The following is a 24,524-nucleotide window of genomic DNA, read 5'->3' as shown; positions in this document are numbered from 1 at the left end:
CCCATCTTGAAATGGCAGATTGATCGAATTATTCATGTATTCACTTTTTCCTTTTAAAAATGCAGTGTGATTCAATGGGGAGAGGGGACAGGAGGTCAAATTTGATGGAGAGACGGCGCTCACACACAGTGTGGAAAAAAAAAAAGAAGAGAGAAAAAAGTTCACATCCTTTTTTTTAAAAAAAAATCTATTAGAAACAACATAATATGCAGAACAATACAATAGCATTTACAATACTTAAATTCCCAGTTCTTGTGAGAGTCCAGCGTAATTTTACAACAGTATACAGTATATTTTCTTTCTCCACTTGTTTCCCATACTAGGGGTTGATATAGTTATACTTTTAATTTCATTTCTCTTGCTTTCCCTCCTTCCAGGTTTCAATCCACTATTATTTAAAGGGCACCTCTTTTGCTTTGTTAGTGTCCTATCAGATACAGACATTGGCTTCTCTTTGGTCCAATTCCATCGTCCCAAAGAGTGGAGTGCTCCTCAAAGGAAGTCTCTTGTTTGCCAAAGAGTCAAGACTAAATCGTCAGGTGCCACATTCACCAAAGGTACAGGCAAATAGCCCAGCATGTCTTGTGGGTCGTGTGTGTTCGCAATCACAATCACTTTAATGGAGGAATCCATGTGAACTGGGTGGGCAGCGGCAAGGGGCCGAAGTCTAGTGCCCACCAGAGAAGAAGTGGGAGTCTGTCAGGACAGGGGTTCATCTGGCTTGGGTGAAGATTGGTATTCTATGCATCACCTTTGCTAGACACATAGACAAGGATTGTTGGCAGTCATGGAAGTTCCCATGCTGCAGATATCAGCCAAATAAAATGTGTTGGAGGTGAACGGAGGGATTGCGGTTTGTTGTCACCATCAGGAAGTCGGGGAGCCCCCTTCCTGAGCTCTAGAAGCCTCTGTGAGACACAAGATCCCCTGGTTTGCCCTGCACTTCTGTGGAGAGAGAAGATGAACATGGTTAATGGTTTTCCACAGGCCAATTTGGCAAACAGATTTGAAGTTGGCTGACTGAAAACTGTTTAATCCAGAATATACACAGTGTTGTCTTTTTGAATACAGTGTTCTGCAAATATTATCCAAGTTGTGCAAATATTACTATAATTATTATATTAAGGTTGGAGCGAGTTAGCATATTGCCTGCACAACAGGAGCAGAAAACATTTTACTACAACAACAAAAAAACAAACATGTCATTTATCACCATACTTTAAACATACTCTCATTTTATGCTAATAGCATGTGAACATTGTAAGACCTACTGTGAAAGAGCAGTACAGTATGTGGTAACTACTGCAAACTCTGTATAGTGTTAATCTGGGTCATAAAACAGACCAAACTCTGCCCTTCGCTAACACTGTTGCTGTATGAGAGAGTAGGAGAGCGCACTGGAGGGTTTAGTGAGTTAATCCTACACCCACAGTAATGCTACTTTAACAGTAGGAGAGGACTTAGAGACCAAACACACATGATCGACTTGAAGTGATACCAAGGCCCGGTGCTTAGCATTTCCTGGATAATCTGTTTAACTGGACTCCAAGAAAACTTAAAATTAGCTTTCGATTCACCATTTGATTGTACACAGTCCTTAATGATGACTAGACAAGTCTATTTCAGGTCAGTAGCAACATGGCATGCAGTTCATGGCATGAACAAGACATCAACCAAAACAATTTCAAACTGGTACAACCTGCTGCATGCCATCAAACCTGCTCATACAATAGAAAAAAGAAAAAAAAAAGCTCTCTACCACCACCTCTCACTGCGTTCCTCACTTTAAAGCCAACAAAAGCAGTCATCTATCTCTGCAAGTGGAAAGTAACCACTGAGAACCCATGGCCATTGTAGTCAAAACCAAAGAGGAGAGGTGAGGCTCACAGTCGCCTGTCACCTGAGTATGCCCTGGGCCTGTCCACGTGTTCACCACACAAATAAGAGGACCACTACAGATGACACAAAGGGAGGCAGGGAAAAGGACAAGGAGGTGCAGCGGGAGTAGGACAATAGAGGAGTGAACGCAAGGGCCCTCGATTGTTATTCCCCTCATACATCATTTTTCACCTGAACTGCTGAAGAGAAAAGGTGCAACTTGCGTAAGGGAAAGGTGAGCTATTATGTCAGCTGTGCTAGATCCATTTAGCTTGCGTTCAAGGGAGTGGGGCGGTAGGGATTACACACCCAAATGCATCCACTTTTCTATTGTGAAACATAACCTGTGGCACTACCGTAAATCAAACTATTAAAAGATGTTATTTTAAATGCAGCACAAGCCAGTGTTAAAGAAATGATCCAATTTCCATATTAAATATCTGTGATGTGGTTTTTGAAAAAGTTTAGTAGGTTTTCTACATTACCAGAAAAATGAAAGCAAGAGTCACAGCATATGTCTAAACACCACAAGCCTGATATTTTTTTGTTGTTGTTTTTTTTTAGCTACAAATACAACAATGAAAACAAACCAATCAACAATCCGTTCATCTGTTGATTCACTCCTTACATATTCCACCCCTGGTTAACAACATTGTCCTCATTACTGCAGTAAATACACGTCTAGGGTCTAATAAATGGTATGCGTGTTTGAGAGAGCGCACATTGCTAATAAGGTTTTTCAGTTAATAAGCCAATCAATACATTGAGCTGTAACCCTCATTTCTTAGCCTCTGAGAGGGATTCCAGAGGGGCCAAATCAACAGCGACACACATTCACATGGACAATACAAGGGGGCACAAAATCCCCATTAGGACCCTTTTTTTTTTAGTGTTCGTTAATAGGAAAAGTTCATCCACCAGAAAAAGAAGTTGAGGGTGGGGGGTGACAGTGGGAAGGTTTGCAGTAGTTGCGGGGTGAGGGAAGGGATCTTGACCTTTCCGTAGAAGGTTAACAAATTTGTGCTTAATGATTGGAGCAATGAATGTTGGGACAAAAGGTCTCCAGCCGGGACTGGCAGCTAAGGGGTTACAGAGCGTTCACTCAAGCATTCTGCTCAACATTTTGGGAAAAGCTCCAAATGGGCAGGCCCAGAAAAATTCCATACGCTCTGTGCTATAATTAATTGTCATGAAACTGAAAATTACAGTTTTCCGGGGCCACCCCTGGCTAATTTTGTGGAAGAGGAAGAAGGGAAAGGGGGTAAGGGTCATCTGAGAGTCACTCTTGTCACTATCAAAGGCTCAGTTCACTTCTGCTTCAGTTGCTGGGCTTCATCTCTGCTGACAGGTGTATTGTTTCACAAGGGGATATAAGCTCTGTAATCATCATTGGGTGGAAAGCATAATGCTCTTCACTAAGCAGGACTAATTGGCTTTAGTTTTAACTAATGTTGCAATGTGACTGCCAGGCACACCTTCTGTATCAAGGCTCAGCACTCCTCAGTACAATAACCGCTCAATTTAGCCCCGCGGAAAGAAAATCTCAAATCTGCTAATGAAAATTGCTTATAAAATATAATGAACCTGTGCTCTCTTAATCAAATAAGAGAGCACATTCCCCCCTCATGTAATAACCTATTAATTTAATTGGTCATGAAAGAATATAACACATCGCTTACATTTAATTGACCTAGAAAGGAAAATAGCAATATTTGACAGAGACAAGCTAGCAGCTAGCACTGGCTAGGTGATGAAGCTGTAGAGAAACATCAGGTTGTGAAGAAAAGTAGAATTATTTCTGTCACCATGCCTCTCCCTCAGCTTCTCTCTCTTCCCTTCCTCCCTCCATCCTCCTTCATTCCTTCCTTTACTCCCTCTACCCCTCCCCTCTTTTAATCTACTCTTTTCTTGATCGCCATCTCTTTTTGCGCCCCTCCCTCTTTCTGTCTACCCCTCTTTCGCTCTCTTTTTTTTCTTCCTCTGTCTACTCGTCTTCTATGTGCTTCGCCTGCCTCGCAGAGGATTCCTCTGGTGGCCCAATTACGAGATTCAGCAGGCAAATTGAGGCTGTTTAAAGCAAGGTCTGCTGGGAAGGCTAGCAGCTGGTTGAAAGAGGCTGCTTGGACACAGTGAACCAGCCCTGATGTTTACACACTTGCACATAAACAGACACACACGTCTCATTCCGAAGCATACTCCATTACAGTGTCCTCCAGCTTTTCAAACCCCGGAATATGCCACTTGACGTGAGAATTTCTGCCTTTGTTTTAGTTGTGGACATTTGTGACAGAAACAAGGGTGACATATTTTCACTATAGCACACACATGCACACGCGTTGTGCGGAGGGTTAATGGTCTCTATTTTTGTAAACTGAATAAGTCAAATCCATTGGTCACACCTCTAGTGATGGCATATTTAATTTGGATCTAGTCAATTAGGCCCAGCTAAGCTCCATACCCTGCTGGCTACCTCCTCCATTTTGCACTAGTTTGTGTCCCCTCCCTGTGCCAGGAGTAATCCTATTACCATACACACACATGCACATACATGCACACAGTTCTAAACACCCACATTCAGCACATGTATGTATTTCACAGTGTTTGTGTATAGTATCCATGTAGCCACAAAGGTTGGCACACACAGGTGCACACACACACACACACATGGCGTACAAACGAAGAATTGGATTAATTCATACACATACACACATATAACAATGATGTTTAGTACGATTGGACCCATAGCCACTTTATACACACTGTGCACTGTGACAACACCAAGCCTGTATACATCCAGAATTATGTGGGAGTCTGTTTGGCCCTGGGGCGAAAGAGAGAGGGAAGGAAAGAGAGGGGGGGTGGGGGGTGAGAGAAAGAGAAAGAAACTGAGAGAGAGGGGCAAGAGAATTATAGAGAAACAGAAAAAAGGTGTTGTGTGAAAGAGATGGAGGAGCAAAATTGACAGTGAGAAAAAACACAAAGAGGGAGTGAGACAGAGCAAGCATTAGAAAGACAGAGGGCTGGGCTGGGCTGGGCTGGGCTGGGTTGGGGGGTCGGGGGGGCTCCTCTAGCTGGTTAGTGTGTGTATTAATGTGGCTCATGCATCAACAGCAACCCGGCAGATTTATGACACTTAAGGGGCGCTCACTTCTCTCTCTCCCCCTCTCCTTGCATCACAACTGCTTACATTTTTGCCAATCAGTCTGTTACCATAGCAACGTCATACCTGCCCCCACTTCCCCCACCCCATCTCACCACCCACTCCCTGTCCCAACCCATCCCCGCCTTCTTTCCTCCTCATCACCCCTCTCCTCCTAGCTCCCCTCTTTGCCCCATGTTTCATAAAAAAATGTGTACAAAACAGTTAACACAGAACTGGGTTTTTTTTGTAATTTTGTATCATCAGTAATTACTATTAGGGAATACTGTATGAGAGTTTAACACCTGCCTTCCCTTTTCTGTTTTTTTACCCCCTCCCTTATATGCTTTAACCTTCTCCTCTTATCTCCCCTGCCTGATATTTAAAAAAAAATAAGTTTGGTCCTGTAGCTTTTGGATATGTGAGAAAGTGAAGCAGCTACACACATGCACGCACATGCGCGCGCGCGCGCACACACACACACACACACACACACACACACACACACACACACACACAGACAGACATCACATACACAAAGAGTTACAAGGTTGTGATCAAAGGCTCTTATCACCAGACTGAGGGGTGGGAGAGTAAGACAGAGAGTAACAGAGAAAAATCAGGCTGGGGAGAACAGGAGTCTGTTTGTAACAAAACCCATTTGCACAGAAAAAAATAATCTAAATATAACAGTTTGGAAAACAGCCATTTTCCAAACAGTGACCTAAAACAGCTCACAGATCCCCCCCCCCCCTCCCCCCCCTAATATTTTTGTAATTATCCCGTGGGAGAACATTTCTAAAAGATGAACACCTTACTGTAAATTGCGCCCTCCATGCTTTCTCATAGTGCACAGTATTTAAGTCCAAGAAAATCTGTGTGTGTGGGTGCATGTGTGTGTGTGAGTTTATTACTTACATCCCCCTGTGTGTTGTGATTGGTCAGACTGGGTTAGGGCTACATGTAGTGCCACTGACCTTCCATGCCCATGTTCATGCCCATTCCACCCATTGGTCCTAAGAAATACAGAGAGAGTTAAATACAAAAAAAATGATCCTAAAAAAGAAAAAGCTTAGTATGTTTAAATAATCTGTTCTTTATGTTGTTATTTATTTGTTCCTTAAGTGTAACTAGGAAATTTTTGGGGTAACACTGAGCTGAATACCATGATGGTTTAACTGTGAAACTAATTTGACAGACAACATGCTGGATCTGGCATGGTGAGGTGTGTGAAGGTGGTGGGGAGGGGTGAGGGGTGTTTAAGTAGTCTGGCAGTTTATCCAAACCTGCTGACTTTGAGTGGAGGGTGAGATAGGGTTAGGGACTTGGGAGAATCCCAGAAAACAGGGGATAGAGGAGGAGGAGAGGAGCTTAAGGACAAACTCTGGGATTAGACCTGATGGCGTGAGAGAGAGAGAGAGAGACTGAGCAGCAAGGAGTGGGAGTGAAGAAGGAGATGGTTGTGTAATGTGATTGACCACACCTGTTCTGGTATATTCGGGGAGGGGGGATGTAGCATTGTTTGTGTATGTAATGTATGTATCCTTATGGTGTATGAGGATGCAAATATTACACAGCAAACATATGGGTTCCCAAAAAAAAAAAAAAGAAATTATGATTCTGGTAACAAACTAGCAACATGGCTGAATGAAATGTACTGACACCTGAAGATAGTATTTGAGGATGGGAATGGAAAGAAGAAAGAAGAAAGAAGAAAAAATACAATGATGAAGTACTGATGGGGCAAGAATCAAGAAGACAAAGGCAAGATAAGCTGAGAAAGGAAAGATGGGAAGAACAAGGGAGGAAAGAAAGGGACAGACACGCAGCGCAAGCCTTACCAGGTGGTCTGATTCCCATGTGCTGCTGGCCGTCCATGACGAAACCCCCCATCGGCTGGCCATCTGGATTGTAGGGAGCTCCTTGACTTACTGTGGATGGAAGAGAAGACAGGGAGGGAGGGAACAGAGTGGTCAATTAGTGCTTTTAATTAAGGCTCAGTGGCCGAGGCGGGATCATCTGTTGGCTGGTGCACGCACAGGAAGCTGCCGTTGTCTTTCAACGTCATTCTGCTCCACGTCTCTGCAGCGGACTCTCCACTGTAAGCCCCCGGTAGACTTTAATACGTCTAAATGCTCTAATAGGGATTGCACTGGGAGTTCAGCACACACTATAATACACAAGGACTCGTGTTTCAAGACGAGTTAGACCATCTGCAAGAGTTGAGGAACCGTTTTTATAGACTGACTAATAACAAACCAGTGTAACATATTAGTATGATTTAACTGGACTTGTGCGGATAAAAATTATTCTTAAATGTTACTCCATAAAATACAGTTGTTTCATCTTTTTTTTTTTAACTACACTTACCCCACTCTCTGCAAGTATCACAGGAATTTTTTAACAGCTTTTTAAAATCCATTTGATTACCATTCATTCATAAAACGGAAATATCCTTAATTTCTAATGTATTATTTTACAGAGATCAAATTTACAGATCTGGCATTTTCTGGTATATTACTAGAGTTGTATTATCCAAAGTTCTGTGAGCTTGAATGATGTTTACACAGCACAAGCAGCCGACAACTGAGTTTTAAGGGGTAGAGCATTTATGGTCAAATATTGTTGCTTATTAATACTAAGGTAATGAACAGTTCAGACTGGAAGGTCTTAAACTAAGTGTATGTTTCTATCTTTGTTTTGTAGGCAAAAAGTAATTTTGACACTGCAGCTTTTAGCTACTGTACACACACGATCAAAGAACCAAAATAAACTAATCAGTTTTCCTTTGGAGCAATAATAAGTCATTCTTGCTGAATAATACTTAAATATTGCCTCTAAATAAGGAGTAATGACAAGTGAAACCTGATAGGGTTCCTACTTTTTGCTCACTTCTATTGTCCTGGTCTCATAGAAATCCACTTACCTTCGATTTAGCCTATTTGGGGGTCAGTCAAGCAAAAGCAAGAGCTCGGACGCGCTGAATGCCTTTGAACTTTACTGCGCCCCTAATGCCACCCTGACCTCTGACCCCTATTACAGGTAATAAAGTTTACGGCAGTCCAAACCAAGCCATGCACCAGAGGGACCGCTCACTCACTCCCCTCGCTCCCTGAACCAGCCACAAATAGGGTTGAGGGAGGGTGTTTAAAGGGGGGGGGGGGGGGGGGGGGGGGGGGGTAAAAACAGGTCTGGAGCCAAAAAGCCAAACAACAGTCACCCAAAAAAAGAAACGGGTGTAGTTGTCAGGGAGGAAGGATTGAGTGTTTTTTTTTTTTTGTCCCCCCCTTCAGCTCGCGGGCAAAGGGGGAGGAATGGGTTAAGAGCAAGGCTCACCAAGAACACAGCTAGTTTTGTTTGCAGGATAAAAGGGAAAATAAATCCACTCATCATTAACTTGTTTTCAGACAAATTATATTTCATAATTAATAAATAGTTTTCACTCCAAATGCCATGTCAAAGTTGATTAATGATTGCTGTTAATGTTATAACATTTTGGTTTTAATTTTAGTGGTCAGTCACAACAATGAAGGGGGAAGCCCCTGGATGTTTTGGACATTCCAGGGTGCGGGCATCAGTCCTGCATTTACCAGATGAGGGGCCTCCGGGTGCATGGAGTATGGATGGCTTTCGCCTGCGCGACTTGAATACAGTAACTATAGGAGACTTGCCTGCACGGTTTGACTGGTCGATCATGGGTTGCACTATTCTCCTCCTCGCATTAATGAACCTGAAGTAGATGAAGAAAAAGAGGAAGAAGGTGGGAGGAGGGCAGGAAAGGAAGAAGAGACACAGACGGAAACATAGTTAGTGCATCTTTCAAAACAAGATTAGGCAAAAATGCTGACTAGTACCTAGAAAATTTTGGCACACAACACAAAAACAAACACATTGCCAAATCAGTCTCTCTTTCTTAGTTAATCATAATAATGATATGGAGTAATTACTCTCCCATAAGCGTCCCTGAGCTCTAGTAAAGCCCCACTAGAGGCACAGTGAAAGTCGCATCTTAACAACCTTAATAATGAAGGCAGTTGTCTTTGAAAACACGGAACTCTACAACTTGCACAAACTTGCACAGCCCTGGTGTATGCGCAGACACATCAGCAAGAACACTGGGGTCTTTGTGGGGTGAGGCTTAACCGCGATTTTCTCTCTGCCTCTTTGAAACATTTTAACCCATCTTGCTTTGTTGGAGATGTTCCACCTTGCAGCGAGCTGAGATTGCTGACTGTTTAACACACTTGGCTTCGAGTGTAGCAGTGTGGGAAGTATTGCTGACAGAAATATGTCATGTTGCCACCGGTGAGAAGCACAGCTTTGGGTGATACTCTGTTAAGACAGGTGACTGTGTGTTACTCAGCAGGAGTAGAGGGTTGTGTGTGTGTGTGTGTGTGTGTGTGTGTGTGTTGGCTCAAGATTTGATTATGTATAGTCTTGGGCTAACCTCTTTTTTTACTTCATGACCTGCTACAAAAGCAGGCAGACCATTTATTGTGTACACACAAACACTCTTACTCATTCAAATCTGCTACTCACTCACTTTTGAACTGCGCACACACATTCTTAATCCCTCTCTCACTTCTAACATTTATTCACATACACTCACACCCACGCACACACTCATAGATGGCGCTCCGACCTTGCACAACTTAAACTTTTGTGAAATGACCCTTTGACCTGCAGTGACCCCAAGGAGAGAGGGCTCTTGGGGTTTTTGACTTGATTTATGTGTTCCTGCTGTTGCCCCACCGGACACTTCTATTTCATCTCTAAAAGGGGAGCATTCGTTGAACTTTAAGGAAACAATAGTCCTGCTGCACCTCTAAAGCTGGAACACAGTGCATTTAAGAGCTTTGGGAAAGGACAGCAGGGGGAACAGAAGCTAAACGACACTACCAAGCTGCATCTGTTAATTAGGGAATGGAAGCTTTTTGCCTTATATGTATCCTGCATTACCTTGTAAGGACACTGCTGTAGGGAAAATAAAGAGACAGTGGGCGACAAAGGCAGATAGCAAGAGATAAAGAAAATGATTAACAGCCTAATTGCTCCATTATATCTTGTAAGTTGCTTTAGTTCATTTTTGACAGGGATGCAAGGGGAGCTTCTTGTGAAGTAAATTGAAATGAGCGAAGGAAAAAAAAAAGCCATGGAGATCTTGTCAACTTTTGAACTTGAAGCTTTGGTGAGTTTATTCAGTATTTGCTACAATAAAGTATACAACCTTGGAATTTCAAGGGGTAGAAAGAAATAGAAAAAGCGAGGGAGGAATGCAAGAATGCACTGACATGGCAGAGAACCATCAAATGAGGGAACGTCTGGAGTTTTATCACCAACACCACCCCCCCTCTCCCTTCCTCCCCCGCTGCCCTGTTTTGTTGGGGGAGATATGAGAGGAGGAGCAAGGGAGAGGGCAAGGAGGGTTGAGGAGGCCTGAGCATTCCTTTAACTCTGCTCTCTTCTCCTCTGTTCTCCAAACCCTTTACAGGACAAGGTTAACTGGAGGCCAGCGCGGGATCACTGGTGACCTCTCCTTCCTCTTGTGATCCATTGCTGTCTCCTTGTCCCCGTTTTTATTCTTTCATTCTTTGCTGTCTTTACTCTTTATTTCTCTCAAACATACACTGATGCAACAAAGGAGGTTTTATTGGAAATAGGTGTGCACTTCTTAGAAAGTCAGGTATTCGTTCCTTGCACAATAGGGCTTAAGGCATATGTAATGAGCTTGAAACTTGATGTGAAATATGGCAATAGCATTTCTTTACTCCACAGATTAAATAGACAGTGTGCTAATAAAATAGTAATCCTACTGTCACTGCTACTGCTGCTACTAGACCTACAGGTGATGTTACTATTGATACTCTTAAAAGCAGCAGTGCCTCTGCCTCTCTCCCTCGTGTCCGTTTCCCTCTCCAGCTTGCTCCCTTCTTATCATTCCTTCCCTGTATGGTGGAAACTGCTAGCCTACCTCACAGCAACGAATCTACAGTCTAACCCACCAAATCCCCTCCTCCTTTCAAAAACTCTCACTGGTTTCCTGTCCCTGTCGTCCTCATATCTGAGGCCAGATGCACCATGGGGGCTGGAACAAAGGATAAAATGCTTCTCATAATAGCAGCCAGGGGAACGGAGCGATGGAGAGCGGGAGAATGGGAGGGAAGGAGGAGTGAGAGAATCGGGAAAAAAAAAGCAAGGGGCTCTGGTCTGCAAACCAGACACTCTTGCTGTGACCGTTAATAAGCTGACAGAGAGAAAGACTTTGGGGGGGGTGGGGGGGGGGGGGGGGGGGGTGGAGGAGATGGAGAGAAAGGAGGGAAATGAAGATAGACAAAATAAGAAAGGCAGACAACTTGGACAGAGATGGAGTGATATGTAGTGATGGAGAAACAGAAAAGAAAAAGAGAAAGAGAGAGAAGAGAAACAGCAGAGTGGGGCTTCACCTTTTCCCGACCCCTGGGTGCTATAGGGCCTGTGTGTTATGGCCTGTTCATTCCCCTGCCTCCCATCACAACACAATGAGCTGCACTATTCTGCTCAGCTCAGTACAACAATAGCTGGGCTATTTTGGCGTGACACACCACTGGTGGTACGCCTAAAGTTGGGCAAAAGAAAGAACATGACTTGAAATAAAATTTGTTGGAATCCAACATGGTATGAGACTGTTGGGAGTGTGAGCTGGATGCACAGCAAGGGCACACATGTTTGACATATGCATGCACCCATGACACGGTGGATCAAAAAGCATGTCGGCCACGTGTTATGCCAGAGCTGAAGGCACTAAAGTCATGTAAGGAGACTGAGTTTTGGGGTTTTTTTTGTTTGTTTGTTTTGGGTTTTTTTTTTTTTTGCCTGATCTATTTCTCCTTCTGAGATTGCTAATGTCTGGATTAATTCTCATACCCCTCTCCCTCCTTCTCTAGAAAGAGTGGAACTGATTGCGACGGCGTCTGCCAAGCCCTTGCTAATGTCCTATTCTCATTACGAGCGACACACACACACACATACACAGACATACTGAGCCGAGTCAGCTGCACACAGGTGTACACGAAGCACACGTGAAATGCCCAATTAAAAGCAAGAAATTGTCTTTTTCATCAGCTGCCTTTGTTGCGTGACCAATTAGGGGATAATTTAATAACGAGCAGTGGAAAGATGCAGATTGGATATACAAAAGGTTACTCCACAAGCTCATTGATTTAAATTCATGTGGAGTTCTCAATATCTGTGGCACACATACTCACACATGCATATCTCCTGAGCCAACTACCAATATTATATTAGTAATATGAGACACACCGAAACACACAAATATGCACATACACACATATACCCACGTTCTCAGCACTCACTTACAATATTACATTAGTAATCTGAGAGAATTTTGCACACACGGCCTGGACACATCTCGTATTTTTACACCGCTGGATATTTCAGCATCACATACATTCATCAGGATCCAGCGGTGTAATCAACCTCCGACAGAGGTTTACATGTATATTCAAATTTGACAGCCACTTAAAATAACTGTGTAACCACACACTCCTCTTGGCTGCCAATCAATGTGATTTAAAAGCACTAAAAGAAAGCAAGCTTTGACAGGTAGAATCATGTAGTTTATCATCAGGTTGTCACTGCATGGCTACCATTGATTGTCTCCTGCTCCACCACAATTAATGCCTCGCCCATATATCCTTCATTGATATGCACTGGTGGCGTGCCCACACACACACACAAATGTAATCTAAAATAATCCGTTTTTTTAACCCTTATAATTTGTGCCCAAAACTTGGTGTTTCTTTAAGAGTGACTGACACATTACTCTTGCTTAACATTATCCAAAATAATAATTGCACATCTGTGCACACATAAATTCAGTTACACTTATCCCAGTCCCATTCTTAAGCTGCACATTTATTTCTGCAGAACTTCATTATCCCATCCAATGTCCCAGCACATCACCATCTTCTTAAGTAATTTGTTATTTTATTATACAGCTCACATATTCTCTTATGCACAGCCGGGGGTGGCAGGGCATTCCCGCGCTTCAACCTGCACACTGTATGTGTGTGTATGTATGTGAGCATACTGCATGTGGGTCTGTAAGGGAATTACAGTTATGAGTTTTTCCTTTTGTTCTCCTCGGTTGATGACTTAACTCATAAATCACCTCCTTCTCATTTCCCCACACTCTATCTCCATCCCGCCTTCTCTTTCTCTTCTCTCCTCAGTGCCGTTTTCAGGTCAGATGCTTGGATTAGATGCTTCAGATTAGTTTAAATAAACTATCAGAGCTGCTTGCAAAACTCGTAGTTGCAACACAAACAGTTAAGGCATGGGAACAGTTTTAAACAATGAATGCAGATATGACTCACTACTTTATTTATTGTGTTTGCATGGCTTTTATTTGGGCTAGTGCAGCAAAAAATAAAACAAAAACCAAAAAAAAACAAAAAAAAACACAGACAGTACTTACTGAAAGGTGAATTCCATAATCTCCAGAAGAAAAATTTAGAGCAATGCTTTCAATTTTGCTTTTGTGATGCTTTAAAATAATACGTCCCAGTAAGAATGCAGATATAATTAGAAAGTGGAGATGCATATAGGATCATTATGTTGTTTTTTTTTTCCTCTTATCCCATCAGTCTTGCAAACACAGCACAGAACACTTGCAGAGGTCCAGGACAGACACCGTTTATTTTAAAAATAAGGTTTTAGAAGCTGAAGTCAAGACTGTGCCAAAAAAGAAAAAAGTACTGCAAGTATCTCTGAGTAAGCCATACCTTATATTGTGCAAAATTACTCAATTCTTCTTAATTGTCTGTGCAGCTTTCAACAAGTACAAATGCTGACATGAGTACACACAGTTAATGCCCAGCAATACTTGTGCTGCATGTGCCCACTCGCCAGTTCGAAGAACTGTTGTCCTATTCGCGCAATTTTTTTCCTAATGTTGCTCAGACCAATCAACCAGCAATATTTATTGATGAAAACCTGCAGCCAGATCATGATTCTTTGTGCCGTTCAGCATCATTTTAATGCCCAAATTGAAGAGGAAAACAATGGCTCATTGCGGACTTTGGGTTGTCTGAAGTATAGTTACTTCTGTGCAATGGAATAAACTACCAACAAAATGAGGAACTCGGCAAGTACTGACTGCCGAACCAAGCCATACAGGTAGTCTGAATAGCTCTGAATAGCCAAACATTGCAATTGCCTTTGCTACCTACAGCAGTTTGTAAACACAGAGCCAAGATTAGTTTTCTAATGTTTCTTACATAAAGAAAAATGTATTTTGTGAATTTTTTATCCCTCATTTGCCTGTTATGGAGCCAAATGTTTTCCCTTCCCATGGGTGGGGTTTTCAGAGTATGGTGCATGGTTTGCACTTGCTCTCTAAAGGCCCTGTGCATTAGGTCTGTGAAGAAGGTATGCCAAATTTACCTTTACCAGGAGATATAATAATAATACAGAACATATACAACTGACATGTAGGGTTCAAGTAAGGTCATGCAGGAGTCATGTGACCAAGTCTAACGGCTATTTGGCTGCAGTTTGGTTTTTATTATTTAAGAGGCCTGTGTTTTGAGTTAGCTCAACATAAGTATTTATATCAGGAGGCAATCTCTAAATACATGTATAGTTATGTACAGACACACCCACTGACACGCATACACTAAGTAAATGCAGGTCTGCCAATATAGCCCCTAATAACATGAGGTGGATTAGCAGGATCCAGTGCCACATATGGAGGAAAACTTAAGAAAACAGTGTGAAATTTAAAAGGAGCTTTAGACTGAGAACAGTCATGGGGTCACTTAATCCCCATTATGGCACGCACATAAAATACAAGCATGTAAGGCTGCACGCACACATACACACACTCCCTGTTGCTCTCCTCCTCAAGAGCCCAGTGTCCATTAAGAGAGCCATGAATCTAGCACTAAAGCTGGTTTTACAGAGTGGAGCAACAGGACTGGTAACCACTCACACACAAATCGGTGAAGAGCACTGTGTGTGTTTAGTGTGTTATGTGTGTGTGTGTCCATGACAACCAGGTGCCTCTCAGACTTATATGGAGGAAATGTTGGCCACTTGAAAAACATACATGAACTCACTGGCTCTGACTGAGCTGGCTTTGCAATTCTCGTGGACTTCTTTACAGGACTTGCCAAAAGGCAAAATATAAACAGAGGGTGGGAGAAACAGGATTAAGACAGAAAGAAAGTTCACAATATCAGAAGACAAAAAAACAAAAAACCAAGACAAAGACAGAGAAAAGACATTAAATGGAAGTCTGCAGCTGTCACATGTGACCCCAGCCCTTCTCTTTATCTGTGTTCCTGCTTCCCTTCACACACATTCAGATGGTCTTGGACTCCGTTAGCCAGTCATCCATCAATGCCAAAGAGAGGGTATGGCTTGAAGCCTGGTTTTACCCAGAAACAACATGGCTGTCCTGCACACTGCCCACTCCACAAACACAGTACTGGACAGAGCATGTGTCCTTTAGCCTTTGGGCTTGGACTGAAGTGTGTGTGTCTGTGTGTGTGTGTGTGTGTGTGTGTGTGTGTGTGTGTGTGTGTGTGTGTGTGTGTGTGTGTGTGTGTGTGCAGCACTCCACTTTTGTGTGTTTATTAAGGTTTCTTGGGCGGGGTTCCATATGTATTTGCTTTTAAATAAATAAATACACTGTGTGTTTTTGCTCACCATGTACACAAATAAATACACAGACTTAATATGTGCGTGTGCGCGCACACACACACACACACACACAAATCTCAGTCAGAGAGATGACCACAGTGTCACACAGAGACAGTATTGCTGACAGGGCTTGCAGTGGGGACTATTGCAAACACACAGTGGTTGACCTAAATCCCCCCATACTGCCCGTGTCATATCCTGTCTCTGTGCGTGTCACTTCCACCCGCTGGCTCACAGCAGTTATCACTATGGGGATCCCTCTGAGTGCCCAGAAACTAGCAAGCAGCAGCAAGCACAAAAGAAGGGAGTGAAAGTAAAGAAAAAGAGCAATATTTTGAGGGAAAAAAAAAAGACAGGACAATAACTAGTAATGCATATTTTTAATGTACATGCTGACATTTAAGTATAAGCTTTTTATAATGTCAGCTAATCTACTTTAATATACACATAGACTGCATGAATATATAACCTACAATTTAAGGGTTAAAAAAAAAAAATCAGCTGCTACTAACATTTTGCCAGTATTGTTATCGTCCGGAGACTTTATATAACCATGAGTGTCCAATTCACTTCATCTCATCAATACTGGCAACTGCCACGTGTGTCAGTGCCGGCAGAAACATTCTCATTTTATGCTTCGTCAACAAATCCCTTACATGGAACCATCACTTATTTTAATTGCATGAAATCACTGTCAGTCCTCTGTCTGTTAATTGTGGGAGAAGCTGTCCTATTTTCCTAGATATTTAAATTTGGCACAGAGCACTTTTTCCCTGTCCTGCTGATTCACTTCACAGTACCGTTTGATCAACATGAGGAAACATTAGCGTGGGAACAACAACACCTGACTAATGGTGGCGAGTGTGACAGCGACCGTGTGTGTTTCGACACAGATCCCTGGCATTCACATTGCGCCACCTTTCATGTTTCGGACTCCCCCCTCCTCTATGACAAAAGGAGGTTTAAAAAGCAAGAGAGTGGAGTGGGGACAAAAAAAAAAAAAAAAAAGAGGAGGAGGGAATAAAAAAGGAAAGAGAAAGGGGTGAATGACGGGAAATGCAGGTTTGGCCTAGGGCAGCGTGCTGTGATGTAAGAGAAACAGAGAAAGTGAGGGGAAGAAAGAGGGCAGTAGGGGTGAGGAGAGATGGTGTTTTTTGTAGTCAGTTGTTGCACATGAGCACCTATATGAGCGCACACACACGTGTCTACACACATTTCTGTTGACATAATACAGTAAAGACAGGGTTGTGTCTGCGCAGGCTAAAGTTTCCTGTAAGGGACTATTGTTAGCAACAGACTTCAAACCAAGAGAAGAAAATATTGTTCTTGAAATTATTTTCACATTTTTCCTCAGTGTTGAAATCTTAGGCTGAGGTCATATCTAGTGAAAAGTGTGCAAGCGTGTGCAAGTGTGTGTGTGTGTGTGGTATTTTCTGTAATGTCAAGGAGTTTCAGGCTGAAGCAGCTTGACACAGCTGCAGTGTATGAAACAGGCTTCAGGGCATAGACTGAAACTTGGCCTGCTAATTCCAAAACACGCAAACACACACCTCAGAAGACTTTCTGTGAACAAGTTCCAGCATCTCTCTCCTTAGCCTGTCAACTTGCTGCACCCTGCAACTCATCTCACTCTACTTGTTTGTCATTTGCTCACATTACTTCAACATTACTAAACTACTAGTCCCCCCCCCCCCCCCCCCCCAAAAAAGTGGGTTTTATGCAATTTTGATTATCAGTTCTTCCAGATATTATAGCATTGTACTCAGTGAGTCCTTTATTTGAAGGCAACATTTGCCACATGCAATAATTAGATTTCTAAGTGCTTTGATTGGTGACAAAACCAACCAACACAACTGACTGGGCACATAATGTGAATGCCTTATTGAGCAGGACAGATGCATGGCAAGTACAGGAGGTCAACCTACATTCACCACTGGCACCACCTAACTGACCTTCTTGTTTTGCCTGTAACATTTTTAGTGCCATTACCAATTTATAGCATACCAAAGCAACAATACTGTGACTTCCAAAAGAAAAAAAAAAAAAAGCCAGATCATTAGAGAATATTCAACCCAAGATGTAATAATAATTGAGGTCTTATAAGCACAAACACTACATGCACCAATTTATTGAACACTTTAAAAATAATAAACAGCTTCTAATAAAAAAAAAGTGCTTCTTCTCATCCTTCTTTCCATGTTTTTCCTTCCACCTATCCTTCCTCCCTTACTTACCAGCTCCCTTTCCCTTCTTTCTCCTCTTCCTCCGTTTTCCCCCTGCTTGTGCTTTCAGAAACCCGATAAGCAGTATATGTATGTGCCACCCCCCACCCCCCTTTCCAGAGTAGCCCAAACGTCCGTCCACTCTACCCTTTTAAATACTACCTCTCTTTCTCATTCTCTCTCCCTCACTCTCACTCTGTGCATGCTTTTAAGACGTTCGTAAAAGGAGGTCTTATTGACAAAACAATTGCTCGGCGGGGCTTAAACACTGCCTTTAAAGGGGTATTATTAAATTGCAGGCAGGAAGGGGAGGGGCAGCCAACAAGGGAAACCTGATGACCTCGCCATCGATTTTTACATCACTGGAGCGTTAGGAGAACTTAGCACAGAGATACTGACTGTATCCAGAGAAACAGAGAGTAGAGAGGAAAAAAAAAAAAAAAAAAAGATATTTTATATGTTACGCATGAAGCTTTTAGCTCCTGGCTGAATTCAGAATGATGTAATTGTTTGAGCAGGTAAAAGGTTGTATTGCTAACAAACATGTCCATACCATGGCTGCCGACAGATCTAAACCTGGGTCTATCAGCAGATCTAAATCTAATTACTGCCTGACTTCTTTCTTTACCAATCCATATTCAAGGAGACAAATTCATAACTGACCTCTCCTCAGAATGTGACATAAAGACAGACTAGTCTCCTTGAAAAATGTGCATTTTTTTTCACATAACTCCAGCTCTGGACTGCTTTTGTTTTGTTGACAAGTCTCTGAAACACATAACCAAACAGTTTGAACAGTGTAATCCAGCTCTCACTTTAGTTGGACATATGTGCTTCTGTTCCTAAAGTACAGGCACTCAGAGGAACAAAAGAATAACTTTAAAGGGTTCTCCTTTTGGAGTTTCTTTTTGAATTTGTTAAGTAACATAATTGCAATGCAAATAAAAGCCTGAAAGATTTTTTTTTTTTTTTTTTTTTTTTGATTTTGCACACAGATTTGATCTCTTTTCCATCAGGCTGTTTGCTCTCGTCATGCAACACTAGGCCTGTGAGGTCGCAGTGGTTTGTGTGAAAGTTCTGCGGCTCAATGAAATAAAATGAGATTAAAAATTAAAGTTTAATTATTAAAGCAAAATTATTAGCAGACTAAAATGACATTATAAAACTGTCACTCAGTGTTGGATTTTTTTTTAACAGCACAACATAATACATGCAACAAAAAACTTTGTGGTTTATTGATTTAGAATTTACAGTATAGGTTTACTTATTTCACAATATAATCAGTCAAGACAGTTTTGGTTTGTTTGTTCTATGTGCATGAGAGTGTAGAATAACTAAAGACCCTTAATGAACATTTAACTATGTGAGCATTTAAATGAGTGTGCGTTGGATCTTTGTGTGTCTGTTGTATCTCTCTATAAAGTGAATGTGAGACTTTGCATTTATGTTTTATATACTGTATCCTGTATGGCTTTATGTTGGGTGTGAGACATTTCCATTTGCTATGGAGTCTTCTTAAATTCTCTATACATGATTGTGCTTGGTAAATGTGAACATGTATTGGCACACACACACACACAGACTTACTTTTGCCATTCAAATTGAGATTCCCTGGTGCAGCGTATTTCTGCCAATAATTCATGAGTGATCTGCGCCCCTTGCCGGCCTTTAGCATTTTTATTTAATCTGCTGAGCCCTACCGCGTACTCACTCATCAATAATGCACACCGACATGTGTGTTAACACATCTATGGTGCGTGTGAGAGAGGGAGAGTATAAGGTTGTATTCCAGTGTGTGATTATGCAATATATGTGAGGTAACACACATTGTACACTACAATAAAGAGATTGTGTGTGTCTCTGTGATGCAGCAGAGGGAAGGAAGAGTGTGTATTCATAATGGTGTTTTTTTTTTGGTCAGTTGTTAAGTCCTCCCCTGTTGGGACAATAAACATGGAGCATGGCTGACCCCAGTTCATCCTGAGCTATTTAACATGAATTCATCGCCCATGGCCTGCATGTGACTGTGAAACACACCCCCACTAAGTGTTTTATGTTTTCCGAAGTCCTCTTTGGTCTGATTTTTACAGTTGTAGACCTGATTTGGTCCAAGTGGACACATGAAACGTGTGTGTGTGTGTGTGCGCGTGTGTTCATTTGTATATATGTCTGTGAGTATGGTTTTCAAAAGCACTGACAAACAGAATCACATACAGGAAAATTGACTTCACCAAATCAGTGGGTCAGGAGGTAACATCACTGGGGGTTGCTATGGAGACACCCAATGACGGGGCTTCCCAACCAGCACAACAACACGCCTGCGAAATGGCAGTTCCCCTAACGTAACCCTTCGCTCTCTATTACTCTAAATATGATTGTCTATTTCTTTTGTTTCTGCCACCTTTTTTTTTAATTTCTCTTCCACCTCTAGTTGTCCTCTTCTTTTTCCTTCTCTTTTTTTGTCAGTTTCTTTGTCTTAATCTCTTTGTCACTCCATGTTTTCACTTTATTGTTTTACTTGATCGCCCTTCCATGCCACACTGTACTGCTTGCTTGCGCAAACAACCGAACCATGCATGGAAATATGCCTGTGGACAAGCGTACACAGACACACACACTTGTATACAACAAAATGTGAGGGGGCAGCAGGATCCCAGCATGAAGGGTTTAACAGCTAATACCCCTTAGATTAACCACCCCCAGTCCCTCTCTTTTACACACACACACACACACACACACACACACACACACACACACACACACACACACACACACACACAGATCTTCTACAAACCAAGATTAACCTCCTACGATTTACACAGTGTGTGTTGGTCTTGCACAAATACACATGCATACACACCTTCAGGGTGCGTTGCTATTCCCCTACCAATAAATATAACAAACAGAATGAGAACACACAGTCAGTCTTAAGTGACCAAGCTACTGTTCATGTGACTGTCTGACTCTCTCTCACACACACACACACACACACACACACACACACACACACACACACACACACACACACACAGGCGTGTGTGCACAGAGTTTGGCTTTATCTCAGCTGTAAGGATTGATCCCCATGGATTTCAAAGAGGTCACGTGATTTGATAACCTCTACAGGATTCCCCCTGGTCAGAAGACTTTTTTTCAGCAGTGTGTGTGTGTGTGTGTGTGTGTGTTGTTTTTGGCCTGGTACAAATGAATTCTCCACAGACTGATACATCATACCCTAATCTAACGTCTGTCTGTCTCTGAGGTCTCAGATTGAACAATGGCTGGGAATAATGTTAACATCATTAGGCTCCTGGTAATGGGGAGTTATCATGTCTCATCTCCTTTTCTCCCTTTCTCCTTCTCTCTTTTCTCTTCATCTATTTTTCACTCTCTCTGGCTTCAGCTCTCACTCCTTCTCTTTGCTTTTTCTGCAGTCTCCACTTTCATGCTCCTACCTAGCAAACTGACTGATATTTTCAAGGATTATTTTAAGGGCTGCTTAGATGAAATACCCTCTGCAAGGGCCTTGCTTTAGTTACCTAGACTCCAGCCACTTTAATTAGACATGGCTAATAACACTAAGCATGTGCTGATAGCCATCTCTCTGATAAGACTAGCCCCAAAAGGACACAGGGCCTGCTTTTACCTTTAACAGTGTTACCTAAGGTTAAAATGGATACTTAGCAACCTTATTTTATGGCCCGACCCGTCACACTTGTGCCCAATTAACAGGCCAGTTGGCACTTACAGAGCAGTAATTTGCAGAGGCCAGTTAGCAATCAGGCTGTCCACTAATATGCTACGCACCTTGCTAACAAGGGCATCTTCAAATGCCAAATGCCTTATTTATAAGGAAAAAAAAAAGTACTAAATAATAACAATAATATATGGTCATGGAACTCCCCCTTTTTTGGAATAATGATCAGAAGATGGATCACTAAGCTCTCAGGCTACAGGCTTACGGTTCCTAAAGTTTCCAAAAGGAGACGGGAGGCAGTGCCTTCAGCTATCAGGCTGTTCTCCTGTGGAGCCAGCTCCCAGTTTGAATTCAGAAGATGGACACTCTCACTCTTAAAACCTTATGACAGGGCCAGATCAGGTGACCCTGTGCCACTATGCTGCTATAGGGTCAAGCTTCTGGGGAACTTCACATCTTCTCCACTCCTTTATTTTCACTTTTGATGCATTTCCATGCCACTGGTCCATATCATTAGCTTTTATCTACTGTCTCCCATAGTTTGTGGTTTATCCTTGTCTCTCTGTGCTCGCCTTTTTTCTTTTCTTCTTCTCATCACCACCTAGCTGGTCACCAGAGATGGCTGCCCCTCCCTGATCCTGGTTCTGCCTCGTCACGTTAAAAGGCAGTTCTTCCTTTCCACTGTTACCAAGTGGTGCTAATGGGGGAATCGTCTCATTGCTGTTTTTGTTTTTTTTCTCTAATATTGTAGGGCCCTTACCTTAGTATATAAAGCACCTTGAGGTGACACTGTTGTGAATGGGAGCTACACAAATAAATTTGATTTGAATTAACCTGACTTGATATCAAGACCTAAAGTAACTAAACTTCTTACTAACTTCTACTAAATCAAAATTTACACCATTGCCTATTTTACTTGTCATTTGCAGTACAGACTTCAGTGTCATTTGTAAAAGAAAAAAGAGTGAGGGAAATGTTCAGGATAACAGGGTGCATAAACTGAATAAATGTATGTTTTTAAAAATTTACTAAGAACAAATGAACAGTTAAAGGTAAGTCTGCAAAAAAAGCCACAAACCCCAAAATAAGACAGCCAAAGTAAAAACCCTATAATTAGTCTCAGAGCTGCCACTTTTCAAGTAATAATTCTTTTATAAGTTGTGCATGTTGGATGATTTTATTGGATGTTTTCAAATAGTAGTTTGACTCTTAATTAACATGGATTCTCATGTTTGGGGTGAGTTAGGCTGTTGGTTTGGAAAATCACTCCAGGCCATATCTCTTTAGATAGATTGATCTAGGTGAGGATGATTTAGTAAATGCTGTGTGTGTTTATACAGTATGTATGTGTGTGTGTGTGTGCGATGAAGATAGAGGAGGGGTGAAGGCATTAATTCCAATCATCAAGTACTGGGATAGCCTGGGGGGTCAAACCCCTGAAATCGACTGCATGTAAACTCTGAACTGACTTACCAGTTGTTCACTTGTAGGATCGTGAGTCCTGTGTCTTGCGCCAGCTGTTTCTTCTGTTCTTCTGACGGGTAGGGATGCTGCAGGAAAGAGACAATTTGTTTGAGAAAAGGCTGACCACAAATTGTTTAATGAAGCTTCTTGTTTTTTTTTTTAAAAAAAAGGCTTTGATGCGCCTTTTAGTAGAGAAAGAGACATCGCAGGGCACAGGTTACGCACACACAGTCGCACATACAAAACCATACGCTCTAATGAGAGCTAGAAAATGAGGTGTGCTCATGCTCATTGGTGCATAGGTGTCAGTATGTGCCTGTGTGTATGTCTAGGTATACTGTAAGTACATGTGAGCGTGTGCACATTAATATGCCACCCCCTCCGATCATTAATGGAATATGAAATCTTGTAATTAATGGCAGCCAAAAAGGCAAGCCAATTAGAAAGTTAAGTGAAGTGGAGAACCAGCTCTGGTAATTAGGCAGCCTCTTACACAAATATATTCGCGTCAATGGCCCCCCTTTCACCCCACTGCATATGTAATCAGGGAGTGGGGAATATGTAACATTAAGCTGATGGAATAGAGACAAGAGGATGTAAAATCTCATCTTCATTGCTGCTGGTTGCTTTTATCCTTATTGCACTTTGTACCATAACATGACTGTTAAGTTTGCCTTTTTGTTGCAATTATTTCTGCACAACATAATCCTTATCCCCCAAATTAGAGAATGCCACCACAGCAAGTCCTTCAATCCAGTTTTGAGTCTTTTAAAGCTTAAATATTCAAATATCTGTTAAAGGGTCAAACAATAATTCTACACGTAGATATAAGTAAACTTTCATTTTTCTTAAGTCCTATTTTTACTCTGAATATTTTTAATCAAATCTCATCACCTGTATTTTAGAACATGTCCCTTTTTGTGGTACTTCACTCATTTGAGCAACAACATTTTTCACAGATAAAAGACAAAGTACTCTGCTCTAGTTTCTTACGCTTTACTTTAGAGTCATTATTTTTTGATTCATTTGAAGATTCAAGAATAAACAGCAGCTCACTTGTTGGAAAATAAAACAGCCCAAATATAAAACCAGTGACTGTGACCCCCCCCCCTCCTGACACTAAGAAGCCAGCTGAGAACAGTTAAAGTCGAGCCACCTGTTTAAATATATAGGATGAATAAATTGGATAAATGCAAACTTGGGGAGTGTGTTGATTTATATTAGAGCAGGGGGTATCACAGTTGCAGGGAGCCTTGCTCGTGGAGGACAATGTGCTGTTCATGACTTAGACAAGACATGGACTGTGCTACATGGCATAGGCAGGCCGTAAAAGAGGAGAAGAGGAGGGAGGGGAGAGGGACTGAAGGAGAGAATAGATTGTTGAAAGGGCAGCACAAACTAGAGATCTATCTATAATCCAAAA

At 41.9% G+C, this 24,524-nt stretch overlaps 1 protein-coding gene across 1 annotated transcript in view; it reads right to left on the bottom strand.

Moving 5' to 3' along the window:
* Positions 1-422: 422 nt before the first annotated feature.
* The window catches only part of meis1b (Meis homeobox 1 b), a 77,522-nt gene continuing 53,420 nt past the window's right edge, over positions 423-24,524 (bottom strand). Inside the window, exons 9-13 of the mRNA XM_030747526.1 lie at positions 23,111-23,187; positions 8,689-8,747; positions 6,859-6,948; positions 5,936-6,033; positions 423-945 (exon numbers count right to left, since the gene is read on the bottom strand). Of these exons, the coding sequence (XP_030603386.1) occupies positions 5,975-6,033; positions 6,859-6,948; positions 8,689-8,747; positions 23,111-23,187 (285 nt within the window). The 3' untranslated portion in view covers positions 423-945; positions 5,936-5,974. The remainder of the gene's footprint in view (positions 946-5,935; positions 6,034-6,858; positions 6,949-8,688; positions 8,748-23,110; positions 23,188-24,524) is intronic.

Source organism: Archocentrus centrarchus, chromosome 15 (assembly GCF_007364275.1).
Source record: "Archocentrus centrarchus isolate MPI-CPG fArcCen1 chromosome 15, fArcCen1, whole genome shotgun sequence".
Taxonomy (NCBI): domain Eukaryota; kingdom Metazoa; phylum Chordata; class Actinopteri; order Cichliformes; family Cichlidae; genus Archocentrus; species Archocentrus centrarchus.
Note: the sequence above shows the minus strand (reverse complement) of the source record. Positions and strands in the feature narration are given on the sequence as shown.